Genomic DNA, 12,047 nt, shown 5'->3' on the forward strand with positions numbered 1-12,047 from the left:
CACAGCTTTGATTCTCTCAGTGATGTTGCCATTTTCTTGCATTTATCATAGAGAATCTGAATTTTTTTTATTTACTTTATAGTTACACCAACTTGTCTAATTTTTAAACCAGACAAGTACATTTATTTTTTGTATAATTTTTAAATCAGACAAGTACATTTATTTTGTTTACTAGCACTTTACATTATGAATTGTGGTTCTCATTAAGTGATTAGTAGATTGTGTAATTGAGTTTATTTTTAGTGAATACAGGTAACACGTGCTTGTAATAGCCATTACCACCTGTGTTTAAAATAAAAAGGCTTTCAAAAAATTGTTTTAATTATTTTGTTTGCTGTTATCATGGCAAACCTGTAGAGGCTACATAATTATTCTGAATTCTTTTCAGGGTAAAAGAAAGTGTTTATTCATATACATATTTATTTATTCAACTTTGATATATATTAAAAAATTTAATTCACGACCAAGAGTTGACAGAGTACCTTTGTATATATATGGTTAGAAACATTCCTATCAAATATATTAACCCTAAGATTATCATTATAGTGAAACCCTATTTGGTAATATGTTATATAATTCAAGTTAAAGTTTGTAATAATCACAAGATAAGTATATTAACAATGCACCAACAGCCACTACGTAAAAAGTTTACAAACTTGATAGAATGACATGTCTATATAATCTTAACAGAAGTTTCTTTCATGGCTGTATTTTTGACAAGGTCAGTTGAAATGGTGTTACCAATGGGTTGCTATACAGTCTACATACAGTCAAACGTTCTCAGTAGCACTATGTTACTATAATATTGTTGCATTTATTCTAATTTTTGAAATTATATAAAATTGAAAAAAAAAATTAAACTGTTAAACTCAGAAATCGGATACATTATATTATATTAGCAAAGGAATAATATACTTCTGAACTTACAATGCAGTTTGTCGCCAAATGAAGGTGGCAGGTATACTAATGTCCTGAATCCATATTTTAACAAACCACCTTAAACAAAAACAAAAGTATTAGAAAACAAAAATGTACCATCCCAACCTCCGTTAAAAAAATTAATACAGTAATCCTTACAAAGCATGAAATGGCCCCACAAGTTATTTTGGAGTAAATCTACTTTTTTGGGGGGTTAAAATGCTGTGGAGTCACCAAGGTTTCAGAGACCAAATTGGCACCTCCCCTAAAAGTAAGGTGGTTGTGGCAAAAATACAAACCATTGTTCTTTACATAGGCTAAGATATAAGCAAAGCACTGAGCACTCCATCTGACTTCAGCCATCAGGTAGAATAGACTTTCTTCCACTGGCTGAGGATTTTTGGCAAATGATAATTTTTTTCTATTTCAGCGTATTGGCAAGTTTTTGCTGTGGAGATCTATCTAGATAACCAAACTTGTTCGGAGGTGTCGGGAAACCGTGGCACCTAAATGAAAACCAAGAAAAAATCCCCTCCTGTTGTGGTCCTCCCACAGACAATCTCCCCATGATGAGTGTCAGTTGTCGTCACTCCCAATGGCTAGCATATAATACAATGAAGAAAAAAGGTCCAAAAGGGATTTGTCACCTTCAGGTTCATCCTTTGAGAGAGATCCCAACCTCACACTCTGACCCCCGTTACACTTCCCTCCGACCCTTCCCCATTGGTTTCCTTCTGAAGACAAATGTAGAGCGATGGCCCTTCAACTTTAAGAGGACCTTCCCTTTATCCCTAGAGAAAAGGGAGTGCTGCCTCCTTGAGCCCAGGCATCATCACCATTGGTTTACAGGCTGACGGCATCCTGCGAGTTAAGTGGACCTCCATGTGGCTGAAAGGCCCCTCTTCCAAGGAGTTTACTAGTGACAGCACTGGCTGCACAAGAAGAAAAGACTATTTCTCTTCCTGTGCCAGACACAGGTTTGTCCCCTTCAAAGGCAGAAAAGTCTCTTCTCAGCTCCTCCCTTCAAAGCCAACCTTTGTCACACTGGCCTTAGTTTCACTAAATGAGACTAACAGCACGAGATGCTAGTGATAGCATGTCTTACGATGCCTGCATATGACTTATATGTCGGCGAGCAAAATGTCTCAACACTTGGGCACACATATGATTATTTATCATACAACAAAAGCTAGTCTATCGAGTGATGGTTTTGCTATTCACCGGTTGTCTTATACAATAGATATGACAAACATTAAAATTTGTCTGTATTTTGGGTCGTGTTATAACGGGAAATATATGGTGTTTACCCCCATCCTGATTGTAATTTTAACCATTTTTCAAGTTATTAGAACTTTAAAGTATATTAAATGTGTGATTTATTTACAAGAACAATTTGATACTATAAAGAAATACAGTATGGTACAAAGAAAGTATTGGAAATAGGTAGTAAACACGTTTGAATAGGCAAGTTGCTAGTTGCCATGGCCACAATGGAATTATTTCTGTTAGTTGTGCGTTTCGAAATATGCGATTTTCCATTTATTCGAGGTCATTGATCGACCAAATTCTCGCATAATTCGGGACCCTACTGTACATGAAAATATATAATGTCTATATACACACAGATACATTAAACATATACTGTATATGTGTATATATATACATATCTATATATACACAAGCAAATGGAAAAGAAAAATATCAACATCAACACACACACACACAAATATATGCATAATGTGACCCAATGATGAAAATCTTAATACAGGAAGAATTTCCTTTATTCAAGGTGATGGACTTACCAAGCTAATAATGAAAGCCATAGAAGGTGTGCGAATGTTGCTACAACATTCATTTCAATGTATACGATAAAACGTTAATTACTTCTTAATTCTTTTCTTCATGAATGACACCGTATAAAATTATTCTTTCCACTGCACAACCTCCTGCACTGGAATGTCTAGAATGATTGGTGCAGGAATAAAAGGGACAGTCTCAGTAATGGACCGAGACCAGCACTAACTCACCTTGTTCCCCGCTCTGGGCAGGGATAGGGGAAGATTCAGAACACTTGGAGGAACAACTTCTCTTGGAAGATGAACCATCCTTATTCTTCCCGCTCCCTTCCATGTGGGACAGGTCCTTTGAACCCACGAGGAGGGATTGGCTCCTGAGAGACGCTGAACGGAAGATTGAACTGCCATCCCGTGAGTGGATGAGGGAACATCTACCAGTGGCTAAGCAAAGACCCAGTAACCTTCCTCGACTTCTTATGTTCCTTAGTGGCCATCCTGGGCCACTGAACATCTTGCATGTATCACTCTGGGAACACACACGACCCCGACATGAAGTACTGTACACAGAATTTGACGATCAACCTCCATGTGTGAAAAGAAGGCTCCACACGAGTAAGACAAGAACAATAAAGCTCTAACACAAGGGAAATAGTAACGGTCGCAAGAGAAGCTGGCAAGTTGACCTGAGAATGGCCATCTTAACCTGAGAAGGGTTACCTGGGGCTTCTTAGTGCATTTTGGGAAATCAAGTGAGGCCAGGGTCACCCACATGGAGAGGGGGGATTAAGACTGCAGAGAGGGGGGGGGGGGGATTCCTGGTTGTGGGGTCTAGCTAGGCCTAAGTTCTCCTAAACAGTGGTCCAAAGTAAGTCCATGTTGGAACAAATATTATTTACTGTATTCTGTTCCATAAAAATATTAAGAGAAACAAATGACCAATATTTAATTTTGAGCAAAAAGAATGCAAAATCAACTGAAGAGAAAGCTCAGTTGAATGGATAGTCTTGATAAAGGAAGAATGAAAGGGTATATCATGTAATACCTCAGCTAAACTTAGCAGCTATCATTCTTCCATGAACCATGATCTGGCTCCCTGAAGCCAGGAGAGGAAGTAAGCACATGTATATGGCTATTTGACTTCGTTAAAGAAATTGAAATAAATAAGGCTTACTCATATATCTGTATATTCATCCATCTCTGACAAAGGGAATGGTTATAGGCTGCCATCTATCAGCTAAGAATCTATGATTGTCCATTCATTTAATTTCATTCAAATTTTTTAAATGCCCAAATCCTCACTCCAGTCTTTTTACCTGGATTGCTGGCTTATCTGGCACATTTATAAGTCGCTGGATTTTTTTTTAGTAATAAAATAATGTATTAAATAACTTTAGCTATGAAGTACAGGATTCATTTTCTAGGACTAAATTAAGGCTAATTTATAATGAAAAAATAAAACTAGGAAAGTGTCATTCCATTAGAAATATATACAGTAAATAAATATAGAGTATATAACCGAAATAAGATATGTCTTGAAATATAGGTTCATCAATTGTGACATACACAGTTATAATGAATAAAATTAATAAAAATTAATCAAGTGTATGTTTACATTGAATATTTGTGGTAGAATAGCCTTCAAATGATTACCAAAGACACTTGGTAAGGTTGTAACTTTTTTTAATACTAATTGTTGAATTAATGGATATATCATGGCATAGCATTTAGTTTGTTACATAAATTTCCCCTGATTTATGGAGCATAGCCTACATAGTCAACCTTATGTTTGTTGCCATGAAGTTTTGCTTGGAAAGACGTAAAGTGTACATTCATTTCCTAAATGATTTCCATTAGTTATGAGACTTATTTAAAAGCATATGGTATGATTTTGGTGTACAGCCAGTAATTTGGCTTATCAGTCTGGGTGTTTATTTCTGTTATGTTAATGGCTGTCTACTTTAGTGACCTTTCAAATTAAAGTATTTCCAAAAAATTAAAGAAAAAGATGTGGTAATCAGATTTTCAAGAAAAAGTTTGAGAAAGAGTAAGGAACTCCACTTTTTCTTCTCCAGGGACCATTTTTTTTGGTACTCGGAGAAAATCTTTTCCTACTTAAAGGTGAAGGAAGCAGTAAGGGTAGGCTCCACGTTGGGCCACCTTGAATGGGTACCAAACGTAAAAAATATTTCCCAAAGTGGAGACAACCCTTACTGCTTCCTTCACCCTCATACTTCATATTTTTACTTACTAGCATGGAATACCCTGCCACATTTGGTAGATTTTTTCCCTCAAAAATTTTCTTATTCTATTTGTTAAACAATGACCTGAAATATTGTTGATATGCAAGATCTTTCCATTATTATAGCAATTTTATCAATATCATTATTGTGAACACAATATGGCAGCTATAGTAGTTACGTAGTATCATTTCGTTATTGCACTACTGCTAAGCAGTGACATTGTTGCATAATATGTACACACTTGCATATTAAGGTGTATTTCATGTTTCATATTACTTACATATGATAATTTATTGTGCTAAATTCCATGAATCTCAAAAAATCAGAATTAAATAGTTGATGGTTTATGTTATACTATTCTAATTTTAAAGTAAAGGAAATGTCTCATAAAGGTAAATTAAATCATATAAATCCTTGAAATCTGAACTACATAAAATACAGTATACTCTGTTATATTTAGAACATTACATACCAAGAGACTTTTATCAGATAAATTACTAACACTTACATTCCTGGTAGAGGTGAATATCAAAGATAAACATAAAATTTTATATATTACTATTAGGCCTAATGGGCCATTCATTTCATATTTGCCCATAATGAAATGGTCTTTGTTTAAATAACTAAATGTAGGTCCATATTCTTCTTAAGCCTCTAATGTTAAGATATGAAAACTTAAGACCAAGATTTTAGGTAAATAACTGAAGTCACTAACATTCACATCTAAAATGAGTGATTTTAATATTTCACTTAAATACTTTCTAAGATTATTCTCTATTAAGAAATGTTTCCACTTGAACTTTAAAATATAAAATTGTTATGAAGCTTACCTGCAAATATCTGCCAGTCAACACTTTTACACTAATCAAAGGAAATTAATTCTGCTTGCTGCTCTTGAGCAGGAGGCTGCTGATTAGGAGGGGGCATCTGAGAAGGAGCATTATTCATGTCTCCAGGTACTGGAACACCAGCAGGCACAGGACCAGCATTTGACATCTGAGGTGGAGGTGGCATTCCTGGACCACTCTGGGATGGTGCAATCCCTGGCCCACCTTGACTAGGGGCACTGTGTTGTGGTGGATAGCCTGGCATTCCACTGCCCATGTTAGGAAGTGCATTGGCTATTCCTGCATACAAAAATCGAGATATGAACTCGGTGATAAACAACTGGGACCCATTTTAATTCAGTAAATGGACTCAAAGCATTTAGTCTAATGTAGAATCATATCTAGTTAATCAATATATTTCAATTTTGAAAGGCTAAACTACTTTGTGTCACCCATATTATCATGTTTAATATATTTTATCATGTTTAATATATTTTCTTCAATTCCCTTGCTGCTGTTTTTACTTATGACCACCCATATATTTATGTTTGATATCTTTTCTTGATTTCCTTTGCTGCTATTTTTATATATGACCATTACATATTGGGGAAACAGTTTTCCTAATAAATATACTAAATAAGAAAAATAAAATATTAAGAAATATAATGCATAAAATTCAATGTAAATACATCAACAATGTAATTCTCAAAAGCTTTAAAAATTAAACTTGTTGATCTTGTTCTCTTAAATATAAAAAAAAAAAAATTTTGGGTTAAAATAAAAATAATTCCGCTAGAGCATATGACTGGCCTCTATCATACCATATTGTAGAAAGCTATAGAAGTTAAAAGCCATGTTATGAAATTGGCCAACTCAAATGTAAGTCAATCTACAAATAATCAAATAAATAATCAAATATGACAAATTTGTAGATAAATTGTATTTTTCCCCAACTGATACAAACCTGGAGTTATTTAAAACTGGATATCCTTTTGGCAAAGCTGGAAAGTAGCCAATTAGACTTTTTGGTGCAAGGTGGCAACCCTACCCAGTCTATGGGTAGGGGGTGGCTAGGGGTACCAGCCACCTGTATTTATACTAAGGGAGTGGTGAACTAGTCACTTTTTCTTTGCAGGCAGGACTTATTGGGGGGCAGGTGATGGCAGGATAATTTGTAAAAATAACTCCAGGTTTGTATTCGTTGGGAAAAATACAAATTATCTATAAATATGTCATTTGTTCATCAAACTAACAAACCTTATGTTACTTATAAATGGATGACTGTGTTAGGTGGGTGGATAAACTTGACTACTGGGCATAGTCATTGACCCTGGTTTGCCTAGTACAGTATTAGACTTTAATCGAGGGAAACCTTGCCAATTCGCTTATTAATACAAGAGGACGATAGTAGCCTGAGCAAAATGGATGTAAGATATAGCATATGAACGTCTAGGTAAGAATGTTCTAAACAGAATTTTACAAATAAAATATACGATTCCCAATGTTTATCTAGCGAGAAACATTGGGGACGTGCACGAGTAAATTAATATAAATTATACTATGTTACACAAGGGAAATGGTTATTACTTGTAGTTGAAGCCAGCTTGCAGAGGAACTCAAGGCACTTTGCCCCCAAGAGATGGGAGGATGAAGAAAGGAAAAAGGCCAGACATCCTTTCATTCATCTCAGACTTGATCCGAATAACCAGTGCCTTCAACTAACTGCTACCCGTCCATAAAGAGCCCAAGGTACTTTAAACCACTTGTTGAACAGTCACCACAGGACCGATAGAAAACGTATCGAGTCTTCTGAGGGTCACGTCTTTGTAATAGTGCTGTGTACGTAGTTTTGACATTTATAAGCAATTGCCTGTTAAACTTGCAACACGGAGAAGATGCATTTGAATGACAGGGAAGTACAGTACTGATACCCCTGACATCATGAGCTCTAGGTTTGCGAGCTGAAGTCTGTTCAGATAGACCAGTCAATGACCTTGCGTATCCAAGCTGAAATAAGGTTTTTAGTGATCCTACTTTCAGTTCTACCTCAGCTAACAAACAGTGATTTTAGTCGACGTTGGGTGGCTGCTGTACATTTAAGGTAGTACCTGAAACTCCTTACTAGATTTAGTAGCAAATATCTGGATCATTGATTACAGAACGTAGAATCTTAACCTGAAAAGATTTTGAGTCTTTGCAATAAACTCAGGGATGAAGCCGAGTGTCACTTTCCCCATCCCCTTGAATGGGCGACGCAGTACGAGAGACCATGAAGGTCACAGGCTCTCTTAGCTGACGCTAAAGCAAGTAGGAACACCATCTTCAAAGTGACATTATGGTCTGTAGCATGTCGTAATGGTTTGTAAGGAGGCCCTTTCAAGGACCTCAAGACGCGGAGATCTCATAATTCCGTATAATGATAAAAAAAAAAGTCCAATGAAGAGGAAAGGTCCACCCCATTTAGTCTAAAGGCTAGGCTTAAGCCTGAGTGATAGTCTTTCAGGACCGAGACTGAAAAGTGTTTTTCGCCCCCAAAGATAAATCTGAAACATTGCTATTACAGAAATAGAGGCATTGAGGGTAGATATATCCCTCCCATGACACTAACCACAGAAGACATTCCATTTTGCCTGGTATACTGAGGCAGAGTACTATCGTTAGTGACCAGACGTCCGTTTTGCAATTTGTTGTGAAAAACCTCTGAGAGAGATGCTGGATAGTCTTCAGGCGTAAAGCCGGAACCGTCCTGTGAAAAGTGTTCGCGTGTAGTTGTTCAAGTAGATCCGGTTGTGGGGTTAGTTCTCTCGGGAGATCAACGAGAAGTTGCAGAAGGTCTGGGAAATACTGCGCCTATGAGGGTCATCAGTAGATTGTAAGAAACCGATTCTGTTAAGCAGTTTCCTCATGTAACAGAATGGGGGAAAGGTGTACACATCAATGTTGTTCCACCATTGGTGGAATGCATCTTGCCATAGAGCTTGAGGGTATGGGACTGGGGAACAGTACAACGGAGGCTTGAAGTTCAGGGACATTGCAAACAGGTCCACTGACGAGAAACCCCACAAAATCAGGACTTTGTTGGCTATCAGGGGATTCAAAGACCATTCAGAGCCCACTATCTGAGTCGCCCAGCTCAGCCGCGAGCACATTCCTCTTGCCCGGAATGTAGTGAAGTGATAGGGACACAGAATGATCTTCCGACCATCGAAGAATCTCTACTGCAAAATGGCATAGGGCAGTGACAAGGTACCTCTTTGTTTGTTTATGTAAGCCACTGCTGTGGTGTTGTTACTCATCAGCACCACAGTGACCCACCACCAACTGATGGAACTGCTTTAGAGCTAGAAAGGCTGCTCTCATCTCCAAGAGATTTATATGCTGGTACCTTTCGGACTCGGACTATAGACCCGAGACCGTGTGTTGTAGTAAGTGAACTCCAACCTTCCTTGGATGCATCTGTGAAAAGCACCAAGACCGAAAGGGGAACTAGGAGATCTTGGCATTTGCGGAGGTTGTCCTCTGAACCCCCCCACCAGAAGATCCGTCACTTGGTTCTGTGATATAAGGACCAAGCTGTCTTGGGAATACAAGCGTTGGTTCCACAACGATTTCTACTGCCATTGTAGGGATCTTATCCTGAGACGGCCGTTGGGAACTAGACGGATCAGGGAGGTCAAATGGCATAGAAGGCTTAATCAATGTCAAGCCGGAAGAATCTCCTGTCTGAGGAAAGGTTTTGCCACTTCCTTTAGTCCGAGAATTATGTCATCTGATGGAAAGACTTTCTTAAGGTTGGTGCCCAGTGTTCAAAATAACCTACAAATCTCCTTCCATGACACTAATAGGTGATTTGCATAACTAGGTAAATCTTATTTCTCTCTTTTTTTTTTTGTCATTTCTTCTCACAAGCAGCCAATATATTACATTTACTTTAAATTATTTGTTGAAAACTATTATACTGTACAGGGTAATTATTTTTACCCAAGCATTATAATGTATTTCATCTCAATCTTTCAACAATTTCCAGTCTTTCACTTATAGTTACCTTCTAAATCCATATAATTTTATCACCATTTTAATTTATTAAAAAATATAAAAATACACAATTTAGATTTTAGCAAAGCTTCCTAATAAATTTCATCATAATCAACCTCTGCTCTTGTAACATAAATAAATAGAAAAAATACAATCAATAAGAAAAAAATACCAATAACAAACCTTGCATATTATATGGAGAAAACTCAGGAGGTGGAGGCTGCTGGAAACTTGGCTGTGTAGCAGGTGGTGGTGGCGCAGGTCCTGGTCCACCAGGCATAACAGGAGGGGGCTGATATTGGGGCTGACCGGGGCCTGGTTGGTATGGTACAGAATTTGGTGGTGCACCTCCCTGAGGTATAGAACCAGGTGGTGGAACTCCTCCCTGAAAATAAAATTTGATATTTGAACAAGTAAATAAACATTTAGATGTTAAAGATAATCTCTCTCTCTCTCTCTCTCTCTCTCTCTCTCTCTCTCTCTCTCTCTCTCTCTCTCTCTCTCTCTCTCTCTCTCTCTCGGGTAAAACTAAAGCAAATAAAATTCATTCTCTCTCTCTCTCTCAATCGCGATTTGACAAAACTAAAGCAAATAAACACTCTCTCTCTCACGATTTGACAAAGCTTAAGTAAATAAACTCTCTCTCTCTCTCTCTCTCTCTCTCTCTCTCTCTCTCTCTCTCTCTCAATTTGGCAAATAAAAAAAAATAACTAAAATAAATTAATCCTCCACAGTGTTGCAGCGATTCCTATGACAATTGCTGACAGTTGTTGCACGGTCTTTCCGGCGCTGCTGTGCTGCATGGTCTTCATCGTAATCGATGATGATTTGCCAGTTGAAGAGATACCCCAGTTGCAGTCTGCAAATGATTACTAAAACTGGGTAGGAAATATTTCTTGCAAGAGGATGCAGGATTAGGTTAGTTGTTTTGATGTACCATTTGGCTTATCTGGAGCCGCCAAGGAAGGCTCGCCTTACTTCCCTTGTCTTTTGCATGTTGCAAAAGGCTGTCATCTGATTCTAGATGATTTTCAGTGAAGGTTATGGAGTGATACTGATTGTCTGGCACATCAGGGCTGACTTGGTCAGGTATTCAGCCTCATCATTGCCAGTGATTCCAGTGCGACTCTGAATCCAATTCAGGATGATCTGCCTGTTGTTGCTTTGGTGAGCTAAGGCTAGACACTATTGCTGTGATTAGGTAGATAATTTCAGTGGATTGTTTGTTGCTGAGAGCCGAAATGGCTCCTCTCGAATCAGCATTGATTGTTGTATTTCCTCCAGGTAGACTGGTTGACTGTTCTAGGGCTTTGGCAATCTCCACTAGCTCGACTTGCAGGGGGGAGGCGTGGTTGGAAAGCCTCCAGTTTTCTCTGCAACCTGATGGCGAAACGACTGTTGCTGCTGGAATATTATGGTCAAGTGATCCATCAGCATAGTAGATGTTGGGGGTGGGGGTGTAGTTGATTGCATTTTTGGCTGCTGCAATAAGTTGTTCTGGCGTACACAGTGCTTTGCTTGCTGCTGAGACGATGGTGAAGTTGTACTGGAAGGGGTCTGGTGACCAGGGGGCAGGAGTGACGTAGCCATCGTGCTTTTGTTGCCCCTTCGTCTTGAAGGCTTCATTCTACATTTGAATTTTTCTAAGTGTATCCAGCAGTCTCTTTAGAGGATCAATCTCCTCCCCTTTTGAGTTTGTTGTTCACGGGGGCATTCTCTGTCTGCTTTGAATGACTTGAATATGATGCTGCAATTTCTGATGTCGATCCTTGCTGAAAGGGAAATTAGATTAGTTTCAGCTCTTAACAAGTAGAATCTGGTCCACATTGGAGAGCCGCTGATGAGTCTTATTGCGTTGTTTTGTACAACTTCTAGGGAGGCTTTTTGAGTTTCGCTTAGTGAGGTGAGCTCATGTGCTGCATAGTTGATGTGAGATCAAATTGCTTGAATGTAGAATAGTCTTAGGAGGCTGTTTGATAGTCCTTGTTTGTGAGAGGTCATTCGTTTCATGGCTGAGAAATTTTTTTTCACCCAGTAGTGGGTTGCTTTGTTGGCAGGAGATAGTTTTGCTGATGATTACTCATAGATACACGAATTGTTTCACCCATTCTATAGGTTCGCCCCTATGGGTGAAATTTGGAGGATCTTCCAGGTATTTGATGGCCATTGCTTTTGTCTTGTTGGTGTTGAATTTTAAGCCCAGGTCTTCGCATTTGGCCTAGATCATATCA

The 12,047-nt window shown here is 38.1% G+C and overlaps 1 protein-coding gene across 3 annotated transcripts in view; it reads right to left on the bottom strand.

Moving 5' to 3' along the window:
• Positions 1–402: 402 nt before the first annotated feature.
• Positions 403–12,047, bottom strand: part of Hrs (Hepatocyte growth factor regulated tyrosine kinase substrate) — a 246,485-nt gene continuing 234,840 nt past the window's right edge. For all 3 annotated transcript variants that reach the window (XM_068348200.1, XM_068348201.1, XM_068348202.1), the window contains 3 exons: positions 10,000–10,201; positions 5,785–6,081; positions 403–996 (listed from right to left, as the gene is read on the bottom strand). In XM_068348200.1, the coding sequence (XP_068204301.1) occupies positions 5,816–6,081; positions 10,000–10,201 (468 nt within the window). In that variant the 3' untranslated portion in view covers positions 403–996; positions 5,785–5,815. The remainder of the gene's footprint in view (positions 997–5,784; positions 6,082–9,999; positions 10,202–12,047) is intronic.

Source organism: Palaemon carinicauda, chromosome 24, assembly GCF_036898095.1.
Source record: "Palaemon carinicauda isolate YSFRI2023 chromosome 24, ASM3689809v2, whole genome shotgun sequence".
Classification (NCBI taxonomy): Eukaryota; Metazoa; Arthropoda; class Malacostraca; order Decapoda; family Palaemonidae; genus Palaemon; species Palaemon carinicauda.